Source organism: Musa acuminata, chromosome BXJ2-10 (genome assembly GCF_036884655.1).
Source record: "Musa acuminata AAA Group cultivar baxijiao chromosome BXJ2-10, Cavendish_Baxijiao_AAA, whole genome shotgun sequence".
Classification (NCBI taxonomy): Eukaryota; Viridiplantae; Streptophyta; class Magnoliopsida; order Zingiberales; family Musaceae; genus Musa; species Musa acuminata.
In genome coordinates this window covers 31,531,976-31,554,806 of record NC_088347.1, presented here as the reverse complement: position 1 = coordinate 31,554,806, position 22,831 = coordinate 31,531,976, and the positions used below count along the sequence as shown (strand labels likewise).

Sequence of the window (22,831 nt, the reverse complement as noted above, 5' to 3'; positions counted from 1 at the left end):
GTGGAGACACCGAAACCAAATCACCAAGGAATCTGGTCCAATACAACGTATGGGGGGTTTGTGGCCTACCACTTTGATCTGTGTGTAATGCAGATGAAAAGATGAGCAGTACTGAGACTCCACCAGACGAGTGACTCACACTCACTGCAATATTCTTCCCATGCTACTGTGCACACGCTGATCACCGCAGAGGCGAGATGATAAAAGACCACAGCTTTTACTGCGCACACGAGATTAAATAGGTGGAAGGAATTTGTAGATATGCGTAGGAGCAAAGGAAAAGACAGGGAGTAGGACGTCAGGGTTGGCTCCATGTTGTGGGTATTCAAGGGTTGCACATTCGCTGCCTTCCCTCAGGCCTCATCTCATCATCTGCGATAGATCTCTCTCTCTCTCTGAAGGACTGCTTTCCTTTTCTTCTTCCCTCGGCGTTTGTCCGTCTTTTTCAATTTTGTGTATCGGTTAGCTTTTGGATTTACCTCGAATTTTTTACTAGGTTTTTGTGGCTTTGTCTTTCTCTTGACAAGCAATTCTGTATAGTCCTTTGCAGGTGACATCTTGTTCTTATCCTTTCCACTTGAATTGCTCCCTTGTTTTTATTTTCCTGGTTTCGATCTCAAGGATCTGAAATCTTCCTCAATATCCAGGTTTTCCTGCACACAAAAATCCCAGAGATGTGTTGTTGCATCAGGACCACCTGTTTTTTTGTGCGTATGTTTTTGTGGGATATCCCTTGCAGTTGCGTGTCAGGACATGGAGTGATGATGTCTCTTTTCCCATAGCTTCGCCATCCTCAGTGCTTTCTTTTTGCAGATGTGCTACGCATCTATAGATCTGCTAGCTTTCTTCGGACTGATCGGTGCTGTGTCATCAGCCCTAGCTAGCCTTTGATCGTTTCCTCTCGTTCCAGAACAAACCAACGCACTGTACAGCATCTTGGGAGACGATCGAAGGGATGCTAATACACCAACACCAACTGGTGGATGAGAACATGTCGAATCTTACCTCTGCCTCCAGGGAAGCAAGCGTCTCTTCCAACCACCAGTCTACCTTCGCCTCCCCAAACCCAAATCCACCAAAGAAAAAGAGGAACCTGCCGGGAAATCCAGGTTTTGCATTCAGATCAGCATCGCCTTCTCTTCCAAATTATGGTTTCTTGCTATGCTTTCTTCTGATCTTTGCTGTTGTCTGCTCAATACTTGTGTTGTCCTGAGGAGATCGTCTTTTACTTGTTGTTTCGTTGATTCTGGTCTCGTGCACCTTGATTAGACCCGGATGCCGAGGTGATAGCATTGTCCCCCAAGACGCTGATGGCGACCAATAGGTTTGCGTGCGAGATCTGCAACAAGGGATTCCAGAGAGACCAGAACCTGCAGCTCCACCGGAGGGGCCACAACCTCCCATGGAAGCTGAAGCAAAGAAGCAGCAAGGAGGTGAGGAAGAAGGTTTACGTATGCCCAGAGGCGACGTGTGTGCATCATGACCCTTCAAGGGCACTCGGCGACCTTACTGGGATCAAGAAGCACTTCAGCAGGAAGCATGGAGAGAAGAAGTGGAAGTGCGACAAGTGTTCCAAGAAGTATGCTGTTCAATCCGACTGGAAAGCCCACTCCAAAATCTGCGGCACCAGGGAATACAGATGCGATTGTGGCACGCTATTCTCGAGGTAGCACCACCACTCATTCGATTATCCAATTCCAGACGATATTAGCATCAGAATAGACGAAGAATGTTATCGGAACTAGGCTCCATTAAGATAACACCGGCCGAAACCCATCTGCCATTTATGCGAGTCTCAAAGAAGAGAGAGAGAGAGAGAGAGAGATTCAGAAATCATAATGCATATAACCCTTGGCTTTATGTTGTTTTCATCGTTCATCTTTTTTCCTCTCCTGTGTTTCCTGATGGAAGTTTAGTGCCTTTCTTAGTTATTGCTGTCCGGTCTCCGTGTAAGTTTGTTCTTCTGTGTTCTCATGTTGGCTGCTGATCGCAGGAGGGATAGCTTTATCACACACAGAGCCTTTTGTGACGCATTGGCGGAAGAAAGTGCGAGGGCTATGGCAGCAAACCCGTTTGCCAATCACCTATTCTCACAACCTACAGCTTCCTGTGAGACCTCCACTGTCCAAGTCCAACCAACCATACTCCGGAGCCAGTTCCCTCACATGATGAGAACCAATGAGGCCAACACCAGCATCGTCAGCGGCCATGGGATGCAAGGGGAGCTCTCACCGGAAAGAGAACACCAGCCTCGACAGTTCGACATGAGATCGAATATCCCGCCATGGCTAACTTGCCAGGGACCCATAACCACCTCCCTGAACCACTTGGACCTCCCTTCTTCTTCTTCTTCTTCTGTCTACTCCGTAAGGTTGCAACAGGAGTACTCACGTGGGAACCCCCAAGTTCACCGGCTTCCTATTCCTCCAGCCTTCCAAGCCTCGGCCTCGTCTCCTCACATGTCAGCTACGGCATTACTCCAGAAAGCAGCCGAGATGGGTGCAACCATGAGTAGACCTAAACACCTAGGTCTGATGGCAGCTCATGCTACGAGTTCCGCTGTTCCGCCCAACAACACTGCCAGCTTTGCTTTAGGCTTGTCTTCGCACCAAGAAATGGGTAATTGTTCCGGCGATGGTGATGCTAGTGGAGGGAGGGGAGGCGGTGTAATTGGTGGCTTTGGGCAAGAATCGCCTCCTCTCCTTCTTCATGACATGGTTACGCCCTCTCTCTCCTCGACTCCAGGTTTCGATGGGCCTTTCGAGGATGCATTCAGGGGGATGCTGGAATCAAAGGGGGAAGCAAGTAATAACAGCATGGGGGGTTTTGCAAGAAGCCACGGAATGGTTGAGGAAGGAGGTGGTGGCAGCGGTGGGAACGATGGGATGACCAGAGACTTCTTGGGACTGAAACCCTTTCCCGAAAGGGACATACTCGACTTGACAGCGTTTGATCCTTGCTTGGGCTCCTCCTCCTATGAGCAGCACCGACAAAGCAAGAAGCCATGCCACGGACAGCTACTCCCGGAAATGTAGAATGGTAATTCTATCTATTGTTCATCCAGTCTCCGCCTTCTGTCAATATCTGTGGTCAATTCTCCTAAGATTAGAATTGCACTGCCTCTCTTGATTTGTTGTGTCATATCCAAGTTTCGACCTTTAGCTCTGTAATAATCTCTGTTATGTACTCCTTTTGAAATAATTAGAATTCTCCTCCAACTGAAAAAATGTTATATACATATATATATATATATATATATATATATATATATATATATATATATATATATATATATATATATATATTTATATTTATACACACACGCACACGCACAATTGACTAGAAAGTTTATCTAAGAGTGAAAAGTCAATCGAAGAATGGGTAAAGGTGCCTTTTCATTTTTCTTTGGTTTTGTGTTCCGACTATTTTTGTTCCTATCATTTATTTCATGCAGTGCAGCGCTGAGAAACATGCATGTGATAAATGAATCATCAGAATATGCGTCTGATATGATGCTATGGTCATGGAAAAATAAATTTTACAGCACCTGGAAATGATGTCGGTAATCCGAGAGGTGATCGTTAATAATCCAAAGTACTCACGAATTAATAATATTACTTTGTTGTCGAATGACAAATCGTCTCTCATATTTTTCTTTCGGTTACCTACAATAACAAGCATGCATGCCTTGATATCCCACAACTATATTGTGCAAATATTAATTAATCTTTAATTTTTTTTCTTCTTGAATCATATTTAAGGTGATAACATACTGGTTTTACTTGTGTAGTTATTTATTTTGAGAGACAAATTAATCCACCTAAAATTCTGCCGGTCCTCGTCGGAGCTCCAAGTAAAACTTGCAACGCCAAACACAAGCAACAACGGCAAGACACAGGACGTGATCCTTGGATCAAAGCAGTGCACATCGCGTGCACAGTTGGAGAGGGACAGAGATAGGTTGCAATAAGTGTGAAAGACAAATGACCATTCCTACAGGCTCCTTTCGAGGACAATGTCCTTCACCTTTCGGCATGCCATACACTTTACTTTCTCCCTTTATTTTAGGGTTTTTCCTTTTTCGTGTAAACTCCTGCCATTTTTATTTACCGTGGAACTGTTTCGCCTCATTCACATTTACTATTCAACTCCAAAAGGACAAGAATCATCTCAGATCGTGAGGGAACTGCGAACAAGTTTAATCCAAAACGACTAAACCATCTTTCTTCCTCATCCCTCTCCACCACTTTTCACCAACCTGCCACCGCTGTTTCAGCCTCTCTCCATCGAGTTGTTATGTGAGATGCGATTTTAGCTCCTTGCTTGCCATCGTGTAAGATAACAAAGACGATTCATGAGGTGGAGATCGAGGTTTCCATCATAAATGGCCGGACGTATTCCGGAGGCTAAAAGTTTATGTATATTCATATATATGTATATATATAGAACGTTTCTTTATATTTGTCAACGGCCCCGGAGACAAAGACGAGAGCACTTTTTGGTCAAAGCCTGCAGAGGCGGGCACGCATGCAAGCGCACTGTTAAGACACATGCATCGAGGGAGGGCGAAAGGAAGCACGGAGTTTCACCAAGAGCTGTAAGGGAATTAAACGACGCCAAGGAATCTCTTACGCTATGAGGCGCAGGTTTCTATATATCTTTTATTTTGCGAGCTTGTCACCTCGACCCGTGCGTGGGTGGTGGTGGCCATGGTGTCGTTATTTAGGATGCCGAGGCGCGAAGTGCAGCAGCACCGGCAGTAGCAGCTATCACGAGGTGGCGAAGCAGCACTGTTTCCACCCCATTTTCCACTTTCTCTCTCTCTCTCTCTATATATATATATAGATCTCTCGCTCTCACACACACAGGCACACATTTCTTGCTTTCTTGTGAGTTCATTATCTTTTGTTGAAAAGCTGTTGTACGAGTATTCGAATTTTTAGACTTGTAACGTAGAAGCAGTGGTTGACACGAGGCCTCTCTCTGCATGACTTTAGTAACAGGAGAAGGCGATTGTATAGTGTAGGCCGAAAGGACTATCATTGCGTCTCCGTATGGTTTCGAAGCACTGGACTTGGCGTTAGGTTTTGGACCAGTTGCTGGTCGACGTAAGGCGCGTAGGGAATCATTGCGTAGCATGATGTCTATGTCCTGCATGTGACATTTAATTGGATGGGGTTGACCATGACTTACCTAGTTGATTCGCTGGGGAAGACGAAGTTTTCCGCTTGAATATAAAGATGAAGCCATAAACAGATGAGTGGGGATTTCGAAGTCATTCGTCCACAGTGGCTCCACGTGTGAGTTGGCTCTCCGTGGAGGGCACGTAAGAGAAGAGAGCCGGCGTCAGCTGAGGCGGCCATGACCTCGAGTAGGGTCTATCACGTAACAGTGCATGTGGGATGGGGAAGACAGGAGCCCATGCAAAAGGTTGCTGCTACTGCTTCTGCTCGACACGGATTTTAATGCATCGATGAGCTGGCTTTGCTGTGGATTCATCCGGTGGAAACAGTCCACGCTCCCCACCAATGAGCCATCAGTACCTCACCATCGACGGTGTTGATAGTAGCATAAATCCACGGACAAGTGTCCTTTGATCGAGAACAGTAGCCTCAGCAAACACGAATCTTGATTTTAACGACAAAAGTAGATAGGAAAACAAATAAAAACAAATAAATATATTACCGTAATTTCGCAAACCAGTAAATGTAAGATTTACCCAGCAAATGAAAGGCCACTGTGCATCAAATGAAAGGGCAAATTCAGATAAGTAATTGAAAAAAAATTATTGAAATTACAAAACCTGTCAAAAGGAGAATGTTTTATTGAACATGCATAATTCATCGATACTGATAAGTAATCTTGAGATGGGATGATTCGACGACATTTTGCCCACAAATTTCATAGTCAAATAATGATTTATAGTTGAGAAATTAAAGCAATGGAGAAAACGACACAAATTACCAGTCCCAGGCATTCATATAATGGAACGAGGGTCCTCCATAGGCATAGGCTTCAGAAAGGTGCCAAACTCCATGCTTTTCACAAAGGTTTAAAATGACGAATCTGATAAATTTCTTAGTCTCGTAGAGCACTCAAATTCCTTTGGAACATCATGACCACCATCACACTCGGATGCGACGAATGATCTCATGCATCGGTCCAGCGATCAGCCGTACTGGCGATCTTATTGAATGATTAGACTGAAACTAAGAAAAATTCGTTGGGAGAATTCACAAATTCGTCCGGATTAATTTTGCTTAAACTTTCGTCAACTACAATAAACGATATCAAAGAAATATATAATGTGAGAGGTTGTTGATAATTAGTAATTAACTCATCCATCATCATCAAGAAGAAGTAATTAATTAAAATTAATTACTGATTCAATCTTATAACAGGTAGCTCTATTCCTCTAACCATTTTTAACGCTGGCGATTACATTAATATAAATAATATATATGTCTATACATTTGGACGAGTTCTCGAAAAAACAAAAAAGGTTGGGTTTAGCTATTTTTTACTTTTATTTTATCTCTATCACTCCTTTATTTTCCTTGCCGTCTTTTTACACCCGGTTCTTTTTGGTCCGGTTCAAAGCATTAAGAACCGGACCAATGAATTAAACCAAACCAAATTAATAACATTAAAAATATATCTATCATCACACAAAAAAAATAAAAAAAAATAAGAAAATATTTTGGAGAGCAAGAACTTATGCCTTTGGGGAGAAAAAAAAATTCCAAGACTTATTTTCCGGAATTCGTCGTATATATTTTTTATACATATATTTAAAACAAATACGCATGATTTATCTCATCGCCCCTCTAAAACGGATCGGGGACGGTGGCGAAGCCCCAAGCTTAATAATGAAAGAAAAGATAGGCACTCGTGATACACTTACCCACGCCAATGTGGCTTGTACGCCGGTGTGCCAACCGCATAGTTGGAGGCAGGAACGGCTGAGGAGATGGGCGCAATCGGGGGTGAACGTTGGTGGGTAGCAAAAGCATATCACGTCCTTATTCAAGAACCCGTTCCGTTGAATTGAGCCGTGGCAAGAACGTCTGTTTACCGCGGTCTAATCGTAGCCTGCGCCACAACGTGCTCACCGTCTCCGAGCCGAGGGCGAGAGCGGCGCCTGAACCTCGCTAGGGTTTACATTTGGTCATCTCGTTTCTCCTTCCCGTCTCTTCATTTCAAGCCCGGGCTATTTAATCTTCTCTCTCTCCCGGTCTCTCGCTTAAACGAGGCCTTAAACCCTAGGTACGAATTAGGGTTTCGATCCCTTTTCTGCAGGTTCTGATCGGTAGCGGAGAGATTTAGCTCGGTAAATCTCTGATTCTTTGCAGGTCCCCTAGGAGGAGGAAGCGGTCTCTCGCCATGGATCTCGCTGAGGAGATCCCGAACGCCGTGGGCGGGGAGTCCGAGGTCGAGGAGGAGGTGGTGGTGGAAGAAGAGGTCGAGGAGGAGATCGAAGAAGAGGTGGAGGAAGAGGAAGACGAAATGGGAGGCGGCGGAGGAGGAAGCGGTGGTGATGGAGGAGGAGGAGAAGGGGATGAGGATGGAGATGGGAGTGCGGAGTCTAAGGGAAAGATGAAAGATAATAGTGGTGGCGAGGAGATGAGGCAAGCCGATGCCGGTTCGTCGTCAGCAGGGTTAGTATCGAAGACCTGAAGATTTTGGTGTATTTCTATTTACGTTATACTGCATGAGCTTGTCTCGGATATCTCGGTGCTTGTGGGTTGTTTCTCAAATGTCGATTGCGTTAGCATAGCACGATATATTGCCACTTGTTGGTTTGAGGAAAATAATATTAACCATGTTTTTATTTTCTTCTCTTCATTGTGGTAGAAAAATCTTTGTGGGTGGTGTTGCTTGGGATACTACAGAAGGTATGTGCTATTTCTTATTTCTTCAAGTCGCTTCAATACATATTTAGTAGCAACTTCTTGATTCTTGATTGGTAATTGCTTTTGGTGACTTTATTACCTAAGGTATATTATTTAAGGCCAAGTGAATCATTTTAATTGTGGTAATCCCTCTGGAAGATTGAGCTACTTCTGGATGATGCCAAATTAGCTGTTGGCAAGGATATGTCAATTACTCGTTGAGATGAATTCTTCACCAGCTGACACTGTGATAAGATATGCAAATGATGCAATACAAAGTAAAGTTTTCATCACTTATTCGTTAACATTATGTAATCTCGTAGTAGGCACAGTTACTTCTAGTGAAAAAGGGGAGTCCTTGCATCTTGTTGCAGATACTGCTTAAGAATCTCACTTTTATGTTTTTTGAGCATGGTCATATTCATAATTTGGTCGTTTAAACATAAACTTATTCTCTAAAGAATTGCTCGATGAATATGTTTCTTTGAAACCATCATTTTTGGTTGGATCAGGTTTGATGCTTAAGGATATCCTACACCTGCATGCACTTTCCAAGTCTTTAGCAGAACAGATGATTTTGATATATCATAGAACTAGATCTATAAGGCAGTTATAGAATTATAAATACGAGGAAGGAACAATTAACCAATCCTCTGCTAGTTTTGCAAGTATGAAATTCTTAACCAGGGACCTCAGTCCAGTCTGTTTTTCTGTTAGGTTATTTTACAGACTGTGTAATTTTTTATAGTAATTGGTCATTGATGACACAAAAAATATTATCTTTTTTTTTTTCCCAAAGTTGTCTTAATGACTAGATATGAAATCCAACTGAACAGATACCTGAGGTCCCGACTCTCGAGTGCAAAATTAAATTACCATAACATACAGTCTTTTTCAGTTGCATCACCGTTATGAGAGGCACACATTTTTTTAATCTGTTGGTTCAGTTGGAACTGCCTTGCATTAGACCACGATCTATATCTTTGCATTTGAGTTGGTTTTCACTTCTTGCAATGCATATCCCAAACAATCCCCACCAAGAAAAAAGAGAAAAATGTATTTCAGTAATTTGGACTACTTTGACTTTTTATTGGTAATCTTCTTGACATCCTGTTGCTAAGTTAGCTGTTAAATGGTATTCTGTAACTCAAATTTCATGTTTATGTATACCGTCATTTTTCATAGCTTTTTATGACATTAGAGGATAAGATAGTTTTCTTGGATAGCTGAAAATTGGAGCAATTTATGAAAGCAAAGTTGAACCTGGATCATTGGTTTGGATTGGTTATTGCTTATAGATGAAAGCAACTTGGTCAGAATCAAGCTTCACATTATTAATAACTTAATGTTAGTTTAAGTATGACATGCAATTTTTGGATTCCAAAAGAAGCTAGATTGATGAAATCAGATGTTGGATTAGATTGTTTGAAATAAACCAAATGTTTGATGGAATTGACTCGGAATCTCTTGGATCCATCTGGAACTAACTGGCAGTGAATTGATTTTTGAAACTAGTTGAAACTCACCGAAATCAAACTCTGATGAATTCAAGCAGGAACCACGAAGAATCAACTGAAGCACTAAAGTGAATCTGGACCAACAGAACTGACATATCTTGACATGGTTCTATTAATTTTCTAGAGGTTATATCACATTTTATCAACTTGTTAGTGGATTTGGTGTGGCTAAACTCGATTCGAATTGACATCAAGATTGTTAATCCTGCAACAGTTGTCCAAAGTGGAGGCTAGCCTTTTAGGTGTAAGATGTTGTAAGAGAGATATATAACCAATTTATTTGCTATTTTTTTGTACCATCAGAAAGCAACTTATGAAAAGTTTTACTTCTCATATTGCAGAATATCATTCGCGCGAGATTAAGGGTCGGAGACTCAAAATCATGTTAGGCGATTCAGAAATGTCCATAGAAACTGTAAATACATCAATAAACAAAATTGAGTTAATTGGTTATTCATTCATGGAATGTTACTTGGTGATATTTTTTTTTCCTTGCAAAGATTTTGATTTTTTTTTTGTCTTCTTGACATGGTATTCGGGTACTATTTTATGAGGTAGTCCATGTCTTTTACAGAGACCAGCACGATTTGTTTGTTGTGGATTTGTATCTTAAACGGGTATTTTTAATCCAGTTTGCTTACGGTAAGAACCTTTTTGAATTGATCATCTAGCACCTTCCTGTGTAAGCTTTTTTTCCTGGTCTGTATGTTACAAATAAAATGCTGGTCATTTACATGCTATTTTGTTGTTCCAGATACCTTCAATAAACATTTCAGCAAGTATGGGGAGATCATTGATTCTGTGATAATGAAGGACAAGAACACACACATGCCAAGAGGATTTGGGTTTGTGACATTTGCTGACCCATCAGTAATTGACAGGGTTTGGGAGGATGAGCATGTTATAGATGGGAGGACGGTGGGAATTTATATGAAACTTTTTCAGCATAACTTTCTTCTTTTTGAACAACCTCCTTTGATTAGTATTTACTGATTGATTCTGCGAATCGACGGCATGTTCAGGTCGAAGTTAAGAGAACGGTTCCAAGAGAAGATATGCCTTCAAAAGCAGGCATCAAGACGAAAAAAATCTTTGTGGGTGGAATTCCCACTGCTTTAACCGAAGGTAGGAACTACCTTCTTTGTGGTGATCATGTTCTTAATTTTGGTAATTAATGTTATCATTAACATTTGCAGATGAGTTGAAGGAACACTTCTCCTCGTATGGTGAAGTGATTGAACACCAAATAATGCTTGACCATAGTACCCGGCGGTCAAGAGGCTTTGGTTTTGTCACTTTCAAAGATGAGGAAGCTGTTGACAAGATTATCTCGGAGGGTAGGATGCATGATCTTGCAGGGAAACAAGTGAGTCAACTCATTTCGTGGTTCTGCTCACTTGGTTTTATCGAACAAGTTTAGAAACTCTAATCCTGTCAAAAGAAAAATATGAAAAAGGCAAGATAGGTTTTTGAACACCTGGAACCGTGAAGCCTCAGAATGATGCACCACCCAGCCCCCATATTGAAATACCCGTTGCCGGTCTAGTTTCTTTTGGCGTCCGTGCTCAGTGTCTTTTCCCCCTCGATATCTGTTCTGTTAATTGAGCAGTTAGTGATAGAAAATACCATCCTTCGTAGAGCAGACATTGGGAATTCTGCTCTAGGATTTTAAGAAGCATGACTTGACTGCTCTTCTCTGCAGGTTGAAATCAAGAAGGCCGAGCCGAAGAGATCAGGTGGCAGTTCCAGGATGAATGAGAGGGTTAGTCACGGTGGTAGTAACCGAAGTGCACGTGGATACCGAGGAAACTCTTATGGCTATGGAAGTGATCATCCATACGGTGATGCCTATTACGGTGGAGGCTCAGGCTATGGTTATGGCAGAGGCTATAGCTACGGTGGTGTCCCAGGCTATGGTGCAGCCTATGGATCCAACTACGGTGGGCCTATGTATGGAGTTGGCGGCTACGGTGGTGACATGTACGGTGGCCCAGGTGGATATGGTGGGTGGTATGATGGTGGCCACGGCAGTGGACGAGGTTACGGGAACAGGTACCACCCGTATGGCAAATGAGAGCCGTATCACCGACCACCATCAAGGATATTTATTCAATCACTAGTGTAGTCATACTGTTGACTTCTAACAGTTGGACTCCTCGCGGCCGTTTCGTGGCCTTGGAGAACAGATTGTCGCCCATACATCTTTGCAACCACATATCACTAAAAAGGTTCATATTGTTTCTTCCCCTTAGATTTTTTTTCTTTTTTTTTAGCCTCCCCACGTTACAAATGTTGGCTGTTCTTCTTCATGTGATGTGCTTGCCCTTCTACGTTGTAGGGAGCTTGGCTTTCGGGTCAGAGATTTCATGTGATGATTTAAGTGAGCAGCTTGTGACAAAAAATGTGCTCGGTTTCCGTCAGTGTATTTATCGGCACCGTGCCGCAATGCTTTTGGCGTTAAGCCACTACATGGTATGGTACGTAAGTGTTGAAAACGGCCTCTGCTGCTGGGATGGTATGGTGTAACTAACGGACTCGATGGATGGCGGAGCTTCTGTCCCGTATTGACGGTTCAGCTCTCGGTAGTCTAGGAGAGGGAGGGGGGTGGATTTCGGTATTTACATGAAACCCAATTGCTATGGCTCTCTCTGTTCGATAACTAACTAAAACTCACGATTTATGAAATAAATAATAAAAAAATTAGGGGACCGATGTGAGATGGTGAATCCACATTTTCATAAATTTTGACTCCGCTCTTCGGATTTTAAAAAATAAAAAAACATAGCATCACCGTGCTAATTTACTAGTACTCCTTATGGTCGAAGACAATGCTTTCCAGTGGGATAGTACCACCAAAGCTCAAATCTCACGTCCACGGGGGAAGGAGAAAGCTGAGCTGGTGAGGTTTCTTTAGGAATAAAAACAAACTCTTTCCCCCCACCCCCCACACCTTTTCTTCTGCTACTTCAGCAACAAATCCTTCCACTGTCTCATTTCACATTCCAATGCAGGAGACAATAAAGAGTAACAAACACCCCTCCCTATACAAAGACAAAACCCTCTCTCTCTCTTCCTCCTTTAGTCTCTCTCTCTTTCGCTCTCTACACCCGGCTCTCCTCCACCTTGAGCGCTGCACCGACCCCGAGGACTTGCGCCACCCACTCCGACTCGTCATCCTCGACAGCGGCGGCGCCGTACCCGTCCGCCGCTTCCGCGACGGGCTTTGCCGCCGATCTTTCGGCCAGGGTCCAGATTAATGGTGCGGCGGGCGGCCACGCGGCGCGGTCGGAGGGGCACCCGACGAAGTAGGGCACGTAATCGGCGCCGCTGGTGTCCACGCTGGCCATGACGGTGGACGCGGAGCTGGAGAATGAGGGCCCGCAGCTCTCCTCGTTGCCGTTGATGGTGACGAAGGACGTCTCCTGGCGGTAGGATGGCGACGAAGGAGACGGGGGGAGTGCGGCGGAGTCCATTTCCTCCTCCAGCCATTTCATCACTTCCGCCACAGCCGCCTCTTCCATCTCCACCATCCCCTCCGCTTCGGGCACTTCCGCGATGAACTTGGCTGCCTTCGCCGCCTCTGCCCCGCCGCCGTCGTTCTCCTTCCGCTTCCGGTTTCCCGCCTCTTCCTCCATGACTTGCTCGTTCGCGGCGGAGAAAAAGATTTGGGTGATATGTACGTATATATAGTGGGGGATCAGGGCTCCTCTGTCTGGAGCCAAGCAGGGAACAGATACTTATCGAAGTTCGCTCCCGCCACGGTGGCGTCAGGAGAGAGGCAGATGAGGTTATTCCGGTATGCGTCCTCCCTGTTCCCTGTGTTGGGCTATATATGGGAGCCGCAGACAAAGGAGGATGAGAGTGGGCCAGCGTCGAAAGCAAGGAGATAACGTGCAGGATGATACGACGTGGCAGTAGGAGAGGAGAGACTTATGAAACTGTTGCGTGTTGGACGCAGAGACGGGATCGGCAGATACGTGGTTCGCGGGTGGGAAAGCACCGAGCATGACGAGATGAAGCGAGAGAGGTATTGCACCTAAAACACATAACGCTTGATGTCATATGCCTTTGTTAAGTTTCGGATGTACACCCAGTTGGGCATTTATGTGGTATGAGACGGATATTAATGTCTTTTTGTCGTTTACGAAGTTTTCTATTTGGATGACTGGTCGGCTACTACTTTTGACCGCGATGCCTTTTTTTGTGTAATAGAGTGAGTCTGGGGCCAACACCTACTCCCTCTCCCCACCCTTTTTTGCCTCTGCTCCGTTTTGTTTTTTTCGCCGTCTTTTGCCAAGTGCTAACTACGTTTTCTTCTGCTTAATTTCCTTCCTCGTGATTAAGTACGATACATCAATTCTTTGCCATCAGATTTGCCTGATGATAGAAAAAGGCATTGCATCTGTCTCCTATTTCGAGCTAGTCGGTACACCGAATGCAAATGCCTGAAAGCTCCATGCATCCATCTTCTTGGAGATGGAGGACTCCGCTGTCGTGGATCAAACTCAAATTAAAGAAACTGAAATGGGAGTGTAGGTCACCACCCCAAAGGCCTGATCGCATGGGATGTGCGTCACGCACGAGTGCCTGCCTGTATCCTGGAGGGTTTTGGGTGTGATTTAATCCTTGCTTAGATAACATGGTGCATTAACCATCCAAACCCTTTTTTTTAATCGGCAGGTTTTGGAACCTGTGCTCGGAATTGTGGTTTAGGGGTGGCAGAGAAGAAACAAGACCGAGCAAACAAGCAACTTGTGAGGCACGGTAACAGTGACGGGAGTTTGGTGTGAGGACGAGCAGGCAGCAGGCGGACAGGGGCGCGCAGACGCAGACTGCCAGCGAGGGGATAAGGACAAGGCGTATCCGCGTGGGGGTGCGCGCTTCAGTCCTCCTTGTCGTCTTCCGCCGACGTGGCTGTCCGCAGGTGCCACTTGGTAGCTCCGCCCACTCGTACTCTACGCTCCGCCCCCCGCCCTCGGAGATGTTGGCGCCTCGCCGACAACTGGTGGTGGGAGTAGCGACGACGGTGGATAGCAGAAATGGCTCCGCAACCGACGGCAGCAGCTGCTCGCCGCGGAACACGGCCCTCGCTGGAGCCTCCGCCTGCCGTTGTCTTGAGAACGAACCATTTTTATCCGTCCAACTCGTCAACGGGTGTGGGAAACTAAGATTTTATGGAGGATACATAACATAAAACCCCAGCTCGTCGGTTTGGTAATGCCCTTTGCTTGCTTAGACCCGTTACATCGGCCCACTTGAGCCCAAAACAACATCTCTACGCCCTATCACAAGTCAGGTTATCGAGCAGACGTATCAGGCGAAGGCTTGATTATGAAATAGTTGTTGACATGTGGAATCTACTGATGTTCACCAAATGCTTTTCTGTTCAAGATGGCACGACTAACAACTCCTCGATCTCTCTGATTGGCTGCTTAGGTAAGTGGAGCTCCGCGTCAGCCTACGTCGACTGCATCCATCATCATCGACATTTTCTACTGTAGCACGTCGCGTAAGTGGAGCTCCGCGTCAACTACGTCGACTGCATCATCATGATCGACATTTTCTATTGCCATGCCAGACAATACGCGACATGCTACAGTTCCATTAGTCGACACAATATTCAGCGTACCTCGCATCAATACAACATGCAATTATTATTCCACCTAAACTAGCCGACACACTGCGATGATTAGACTGAGTCCAACCTCTAAAACATAAAGCACCGTGAGATGACAGCCGTTTCGTTTGCACGTATGCTCGGTTAACTGTTGGTTTCTTTTTTGAGAAAATTCCTCCAATAGTTTATGCCGACATATATCATCGGTTCTCTATTCCTTGGAGCTTCCAGAACAAAATAGTTATAATTGCTTAATGGTAAAAAGGAAACCCAAAAACTAACGGAGAAGCGAGATTGAAATACGTACCCAACCAATGAAGTAGCTTTCCTCGAATCTTTTAAAAGAAAGGAGAGCGAATTATTGAGATGTGAATAGCAGTAGCAAAAGACCAAGTCACTATAAGATTCCTGGTCAGCTGAAGGTTAGTGAGAAGACCAAACGTTAGCGAAGACCAGCAAATCTCTCTCTCTAACTAAATTATGCCGACCATGTGATGTGTGGTACCAAACCTCAGGCCAGACAGTGTCACAAATTTAATGATCTGTTGGTGAATTGATTGTCGTGGTTGATGAGTCACGTCTAGTGCACAGGTTGATGTTATGAGTATTCGATCAACTAAACTGATCGATAAGATTGATCATGCCCTTAGGACGGGTGTTAATTGATGTTTCTCGACCAGGATATCGGACCTGCTTTGAAGAAGACATCTCTTGATCGGGATGATCGTGCCTCGAGGGTGATTGTTTTCCTGAATGCACTTGTCAAGTGGTTACTGACTTTAACCCCTCAACGAGTAAGTTAGTGTTCATTCTCTCCTTTTTTTTTTCTCCCCCAATCAGATACCAACAAGAGGTTCTTATACTACCATACGACGATCGATCCCAAGAGGGAAGAGGGTGAAAAGTGTACCGAGAAATGTTTTGATAGGCTCGACGCATGGAAGAGCTTCTCCTGCTGATCTGACGGTGGCGTGACGAGACATCCATGGTGACATGACCCGAGCTTAAAGGAAGAAAGCTCCTGCACGATTGTGCGTATCCAAATAGTTGGAAGTAGGAGCCTCTTTGTGCATTGACTCCAACCCAAGAGAAATGACGCGAACTCCAGCAACCGAGAATCTTCCTTAACCTTAGACACGTCACAAGTATGATTATCCTACATTAACTTTCACATCGTCACTCGGTAACCCACAGTCCCCCCTTTGACTGGGTTTAATCTGATGTAACATGGAACGCGCAACAACATCCATGGCAGATTAAAGAAGCGGCAAAAGCACATGAAACATAAACTAAAGACCGAACAAGTCTTCCATGCCCAGAAACGCTCCCCTTCCTTCCATGAAAAATAATAGAAAAAGACCGAACGACTTCCAAGCACCGGTCAATTCAGTGAGCAGCCTGAGCAGATCGCGTACCATCTAATCTCATCTCTTGTGTGCGCTTATCACCTTCGAATCCGCTTTGATCTCAAACCATCCTGTCTCGTACCATCGCATGTCATGTGTGCGCTCATCACCCTAATCTCCGTTTTGATCTTAATCTATTCCGTCGCCTGCCATCGCCATGTGAGCCGCATGCTTCCGTCACGTGCACGTCGCTCTTCCCAATATAAACCGCCCTCCCTCTCACCTTCAACCCTCACGCACGCCTCCTTTCCCCTCCGCCGCCCAGTCCAACCTACCACCAAATAAAATGCTGGGAGAAACGCTGGCGTCGGTCTTGGCCTCGGTGTACGGCTGGTTCACGCCGACCGTCCTGTTCGTCCTCCTCAACGTCGTCATCGGCAGCATCGCCATCGCCTCCAAGTCCTACCACCACCACCACCAGCAAGGCACCGCGGCGGACGACGATGGCGGAGCCTATCCTGGTCGTTTCCTTACCCGCTCCCTCTCACGCTCCTCCTCTGTTGTTCTCGACCGCCTTCGCTCCTTCAACTTCCACCACTACCGCTTCGGCGAGATCCCCCCTCCCTTCGAGTCCACGCCCGCCCCCGCGGCTGAGATCGTGGACGAGGCCCCCCACCCCGCGCCCCAGGCGGAGGGCGAGCACCAGCACGGCGAACATTTAGGCCGGAGCCAGTCGGACACGCAACCAACGGCGGGGGAGATGCCGCCGAAGCTGGCGGTGCGGATGAAGAAGTCGGCCAGCGAGAAGTCTGCCTTCTCGCACTTCGAGGAGGCGGTGACGGCAGCGACGGAGACCGTGGATCCAGCCGTAGGAGACGGCGGCGAGGAGGTGGACGCGCGGGCGGACGACTTCATCAATCGGTTCCGGCATCAGCTGAAGCTGCAGCGCTTAGCGTCCATCATGAGGTACAAGGAGATGCTCAACCGTGGATCTTAGAAAACAAAAAGTGAAAGGTTTTCTTAGCTATTGTCTTAGAAATAACATGATTGCATTAGGGATGTGTTATCGTGTACAAGTACTGTATTTCTTCTTCTTCAGCTTCTATCTAGCGAGGTGAGGGTATGTTTTTTTGGCATCTCTATTAGTTTGTGTTGTTTCTTTCGGGACATCTCTTTGGATGCGATATATTCTGTAGCAATGTGATGGACGCATGCCCCAATTTTATATGTAGACGGTCATCGATCAAGTATACGACGACGTCTTTTTAAGATCAAGCAGATGTCGTTGTCAATCTTGTTGTTAATGACTATTTGCTTCTCTGAGCCGTCCAACGACTCTCGGCTGACGAGGAAATTATGTGATTTATAAATGTTTTTTACTTTATAAATTTCTTCTGGTGTGGCTGTGGCAATTATAAATTAATGTAGTTTGTGAACCAACAAATTATGATGTAAATGGTGCGTAAGCTATTAATTAATGCTACTAGTTGTCCATCTACTTTTTGTGACTTGCATGTGCTCTTAAAACATTCATGCGGAACCATGAAATATGACAATGACCTTGGGAATACTTTCGTCTTCGTATGAACTCCATCTATAGCCGAGTGCTTTCGTCCCTCATCGCCGCGCATCTCGTCGTTACATGTCACCGCATCGCTGGTTGCGCTTCTACCTGCATCCGGCTCACGTGCCCTGAGCAGTGCCACAAGACATTACCGCTTTCGTCCCTCATTAGAGAGTCGCTTTCTGCTTTTTCGCGGAGCGGCAGCCACTCTGCTTTATGATTGACGCCAGAGTCTGACACAAACACGGCCTGCGTTCTACGAATTCCGAGGCATTACCACCGACCGCGCCTCCACCTTCCTTCCCATTTCTATGTCGATCAGCTGAGTGCTTTTTTATTCACCGGTAATACATACGTATTCTGCAATTCCCAACCTCATGTCTCAGAGGCGTTTACCTGAAATCGACCGTTGACGAACGGTCTTGATTTAGCCAGCTATGATCGATTTAGGGATTATTATTATTTTTTTACCCTCATTACTTTTATACTTTGAAAGATACATTACGTTCGATTTAGGCATTGGATTTGATTAAGACGCCCACGGCAAACGTGAAGAAAGATGAATATAGCATTTCTCGAGTGAGACAAATGTGACATGGAGACTAATAACGTTCAATTCACCAGTGTGTCTGTTTCCTAATCGCTTTCGACACCCAAACGCAAGAAAAGCCAAAAAGAATACGGACGACAGTGCTAATTCATCTGATTACTGCTACAGGATTTGCCTACCAGGATGGATGATTTCTTTTCGTGTCCACCGTGGTTGTCCGAAGCATAGTGGGACCCACCATTCATCACTCGTATCGTGCCTCAAAGCATTGACGTGAGGATTTCCAATCTCACGTGCCTGACACGTGTTGAGGTCTGGGTATATGGATCGCTGGGTCGGAAGTCCCAAACCCGACGAAGATTCTTGGAGGAGCCAAACGGCGGAAGAAGAAGGACCTGCTCCTCCCTCAGTCGGATGGTAAGACGATATGCTTCTCTGTTGATCCTTCGTTCTTCTCTTTTGATATTTCTTGTCTTCGTTTCTAGAATCTTCGATCATGTTGTACTCCGTCATGTTTCTTAGAAGATGATGGAATGGGAGTTCTAAAGCCGATCGAAATCCTTTGGAAGAACCAAAAGAAGGGCGAAGTAGGATCTCTTCCACTTTCCTCTTCAACCAGATTGTAAGTCTACATGATTCTCTACTGATCCTTTGTCGTTCTCTATCGATCTTTCTTGAATGCTTTTCCAGAGTTGCCGACGATGTTGAGATCTATCGTGTTTCTTATTCGTTTGTTCGCTTGAAATTTTGTGGTATCATCTTCTTCTAGCGTTTTTGATGGTTTTGAGATCTGTGATCTTTTTTGGTCATCTGTTTTCTTGGATATTTCTCGCATTCTCTTGATCTAGATCTAGGGATCTCGAGGGTTTTGAGATCTGTCATTGTCTTCTTGTTCGTTTGTTTTGTTGGATCCGACTGGAGGCTTCAGGCTCGTGACGAGCCCCGTCCCGAACTCGAGGCATCCGACCCTCGCTGTGATGATGCTCTGACGAGCTCTTCTTCGCTGTATACTTCTCTGTGTAAGCGATCTTCTCTAGCCCTTTGTCTCCGATATTTCCTTGGCGTTCCTGATTCTTTTCTCGTTCGCGTTTCACAACCAGTGTTGGTTCCTCGTAGATGTTTTTGTCGATAGTTGAAAGATTAAGGGCAGAAGTTTTCTCTCCGATCTTTTCTTGGCGTTCTTGATTCTTTTGTAATGTTGACGACCTGTGGATGTGTTTCTTGATAGTTATGGGCTTTGGGATCGTAATATTCATTTTGTGTTTAAATTTTTACTACCGTGAATCTTTTTGTTCTTTTAGTCTTCGATGATTTATCTTGTAGTTCTCTTCTGTTGAGTTCTGTTTGCATGTATTATTTCAAGCTTATCATTCGATCGTGTAGATTTATAATTATATTATATGTTTGTGGAGCATGAAAATTATTCAAAATCATGAATGTGTTTGTGGATCGTCAATGCAAACTGCGGGGGAAAAGATGTTCTGCCATAGTGATTATAGCGGACCTTGGGGCTCGTTTTGCTCACAATCATAAACTTTTTCATTATTTCTTTAATGATCTGTCATAATGGCCCATTATGCAGTGAATATCTAAGCGTAGAAGGTGTTCGAACGGGTAGAGTTTTATTAAATACTCATCATGACCAGTATAAAGAATCAGAACAGTTTTGAACAGCAAACGGACAAGTAACATATAAACCAAAATTTTTAAAATGTATTTACGTGACATTAACAATAACAAAACTGCCAACAAAGTCAACAAATGAAGACGAAATATTCTTAAATGACAGATGTAAGCTGATCTCAGATAAATACCTCCCCGTAATGGACAGCAGATGATGGCTTTCAAGGAGGGCAGGGAATGAGGAATGTGTGTTGGGGCATGTCATAGGATTAGCTCTTTTATCATCCTTGGTTCTTGAACCAGAGTCTAAGTTGGTCTCAATTACAAAAAACAAAGAAACCTCCCAATCTTTGATTGAAACTTCAAGTAGATGTATATACATTAATTTATTTACATCTGTCATAATGGCGCATGTGATGAATCACACTGCTCTATATGATATTTCTGTGTAAATGAGATATGAGGAAATGCCTAACCTAATATGATGTGCCGACTTATGGTTCTAGAAGTTTGCCTAAGCTTGAATAGTTACAGATTGATATATTTATGTACCAGTGACGATTGGTATTTGAAGAGCAATTAGTTTCGCTTGCAATTTTGGGTTTTAAGGTTAGTGTCCACACTAACATAATATTATAATGAATAAATGAAATGCTATTAGAGTGAGATGCCGATCGAGACAGTCCTTAATTCTTTAAATGTCTTCTCCTTGCTGTTTGACAATGGTTCATTTCATTCAACCAATGGCTGCCTTCATAACTTATTTCATTCAGGGATTTTGCATATATTTGAAGGTGTGTATGAACTCTAGTATCGAACTTTGTCATGCAATACAGCAATTGACATCATCTCCATAATAAATATTGTGACGAATATAGATACTAAAGTTTCATAGTTATAATTGCAAACCTGCAATTTGAAATCTTAAATAGATAGGAGAATGAACTCTTTAGATATTGTAATTGTGTTGTTGCCATTGCTTAACAATAGTTGGAGAATGAACTCTTTAGATTTGAAAGTTTTACAGCAGTATTTTAAAAAGTTTTAAGAAATAGATGCTATGTCTGACCTTGAGGTAATCACGTGCAATATTAAAAAGTGACCATTTATGAAATATTTGCAAACTTATTATCTAACAATGTTACATGGATTTAATTGAGCATTGTGAACCTCAGAAAATCAGTTTTAGTTAGTCTTCTCTTCTTGTAATGTGATGGGAACAACTCTTCTTGGCATAATACATCAGGTTTTAAAAGATTCATTTAGAACCATTAAGATGCTTAAGACATGATTGTTATTTTTCTTCGTGATGAGGGAGAGGGACAGGAAGGTGGGGCACTGGTGGCATGGAAAGGGAGGAATTATCTCATTTCCAGTAAGAACTCGTCGCTTGTCAGTGTATATATGTATACAGTGTATATATATATACATACATATATATATACACATATATATACATACATATGTATGTATGTATAAATACACACAAATATATACATACATACATATATATATATGTATATATATATACATATACATATATATATATACACATATATATATATATACATATATAGCTCTTATCTATCTACTTATCATAATACTTGTATGATATGTTGAACCGTGTCAGATTAATTTTGCATGAGTTTCTGTCACTGGAGGGAGGCCGCTGCATTTTGACTCACTGGAGGCCGCATTTCAAATGAGTAAAGAATTTCTCGTTAAGCCGAAGGAAAATGAAGCGAGAATGCATTCGGAGATTTTACATGTATTCTGCAAGACCTTGCTGAGATACCCGTTAGCCGGAGATGAAATTTTCTTAGTGTTAAACAATTGTCTACAGTGGTTGTAGCCAGAGAATGAATGCGATTTCTAATTTACACAATCATTTCTATTGTCCATTTTTTTAAGGTAGGATCTCTACATGTCCTAACTTCGGGTGAGTGGATGGGCGGTGACAGAGGGTTAAATTTTTAGAAAAACATTTTAAGTTTTAATACGAGAGAGGACCATATAAATATTTTACGGGCATGTAAAAGATTGCCAATGGCGTGTTGCCAATAGTAACTACGTTACTATTTTTCCAGAAAATTGAAAACGTTTGCGTTTCAAATTTTCTTCTTTAGAAATAAATTACTCTCCACTTACTTTCCCTAAACCCGAAATTGATTTTCTCTATCCTGAAAATTGCTTCGAGTTTCAAGGTAGAGTTTATATGGATACAATCTCTACTGCCTCACTTGTGATAATGAGGAATTTTATCACTCTAGCTTCAGTTAGAGAATATCGCTCAGCTAACTAAGGAAAAAGATTAGTGTGCACTCGCTTCATTTTGTAAGTCCATTAGCATTATGTGAACGTGAGAAGTAATCTGACAACTAGTTTAACATGCGTAGTCTTAGTAGGCACTTCAAATGCGTAGTCTTAATTCCCCTTGAACTGAAACATTAGTGGCTCTGCAATATATATATATATATATATATATACATATATATATATATATATATATATACATATATATATATATATATATATATATATATAATATTAGACTGTGAACATTCCAACTAAACTAATATTTCTCTCACTGAACTAATAATTCAAGCCCCACAAACAGAACTCAGTAGAACAGAACTATACAGATAAATCATCAAAAACTAAAAGAACAAACGAGATTCACGGTAGTAAAAATTTAAACACAGAATGAATATTACCATCCTTA

The 22,831-nt window shown here is 43.4% G+C and overlaps 3 protein-coding genes and 1 long non-coding RNA gene across 7 annotated transcripts; all 4 read left to right on the top strand.

The window, feature by feature from the left end:
* Positions 1–9: 9 nt before the first annotated feature.
* Positions 10–3,218, top strand: LOC135625168 (protein indeterminate-domain 7-like). 3 transcript variants are annotated; one of them, XM_065129567.1, is made up of 4 exons: positions 10–550; positions 648–1,151; positions 1,270–1,666; positions 1,994–3,218. In XM_065129567.1, exons 2-4 carry the CDS (start codon positions 956–958, stop codon positions 3,033–3,035), a joined length of 1,635 nt encoding a protein of 544 aa, XP_064985639.1. In that variant the 5' UTR covers positions 10–550; positions 648–955; the 3' UTR covers positions 3,036–3,218. The 3 variants fall into 3 exon arrangements, with proteins under 3 accessions (XP_064985639.1, XP_064985638.1, XP_064985640.1); XM_065129566.1 differs by having other exon boundaries at positions 10–1,151; XM_065129568.1 differs by having other exon boundaries at positions 19–1,109.
* A 3,850-nt stretch (positions 3,219–7,068) lies between these two features.
* LOC135625167 (uncharacterized) lies at positions 7,069–11,884 on the top strand. Of its 2 annotated transcripts, XR_010491926.1 has the most exons (8): positions 7,069–7,266; positions 7,353–7,658; positions 7,855–7,895; positions 10,164–10,327; positions 10,432–10,534; positions 10,606–10,775; positions 11,112–11,637; positions 11,748–11,884. XR_010491926.1 is itself a non-coding variant. In XM_065129565.1 (7 exons), exons 2-7 carry the CDS (start codon positions 7,384–7,386, stop codon positions 11,481–11,483), a joined length of 1,125 nt encoding a protein of 374 aa, XP_064985637.1. In that variant the 5' UTR covers positions 7,070–7,266; positions 7,353–7,383; the 3' UTR covers positions 11,484–11,660. The 2 variants fall into 2 exon arrangements, 1 of the variants encoding a protein (XP_064985637.1); XM_065129565.1 differs by lacking the exon at positions 11,748–11,884 and having other exon boundaries at positions 7,070–7,266; positions 11,112–11,660.
* A 4,734-nt stretch (positions 11,885–16,618) lies between these two features.
* LOC135625634 (pathogen-associated molecular patterns-induced protein A70-like) lies at positions 16,619–17,647 on the top strand. Its single transcript, XM_065130688.1, has one exon. It carries the CDS (start codon positions 16,719–16,721, stop codon positions 17,367–17,369), a length of 651 nt encoding a protein of 216 aa, XP_064986760.1. The 5' UTR covers positions 16,619–16,718; the 3' UTR covers positions 17,370–17,647.
* Positions 17,648–18,848: 1,201 nt separating this feature from the next.
* LOC135625891 (uncharacterized) lies at positions 18,849–21,994 on the top strand. The gene is made up of 3 exons (XR_010492194.1): positions 18,849–18,903; positions 18,972–19,108; positions 21,740–21,994. It is a non-coding gene; the product is annotated as an uncharacterized LOC135625891 (long non-coding RNA).
* Positions 21,995–22,831: the final 837 nt, after the last annotated feature.

Bases quoted from the DNA above. Each gene is read 5' to 3' on its own strand.
- LOC135625634 (XM_065130688.1), top strand. From the start codon at position 16,719: ATGCTGGGAGAAACGCTGGCGTCGGTCTTGGCCTCGGTGTACGGCTGG.
- LOC135625168 (XM_065129567.1), top strand. From the start codon at position 956: ATGCTAATACACCAACACCAACTGGTGGATGAGAACATGTCGAATCTT. The intron at 1,152-1,269 runs GTTTCTTGCTAT...CACCTTGATTAG, and splicing joins GCCTTCTCTTCCAAATTATG to ACCCGGATGCCGAGGTGATA. The intron at 1,667-1,993 runs GTAGCACCACCA...TGCTGATCGCAG, and splicing joins TGTGGCACGCTATTCTCGAG to GAGGGATAGCTTTATCACAC.
- LOC135625167 (XM_065129565.1), top strand. From the start codon at position 7,384: ATGGATCTCGCTGAGGAGATCCCGAACGCCGTGGGCGGGGAGTCCGAG. The intron at 7,659-7,854 runs GTTAGTATCGAA...TCATTGTGGTAG, and splicing joins GCCGGTTCGTCGTCAGCAGG to AAAAATCTTTGTGGGTGGTG. The intron at 10,535-10,605 runs GTAGGAACTACC...TAACATTTGCAG, and splicing joins TCCCACTGCTTTAACCGAAG to ATGAGTTGAAGGAACACTTC.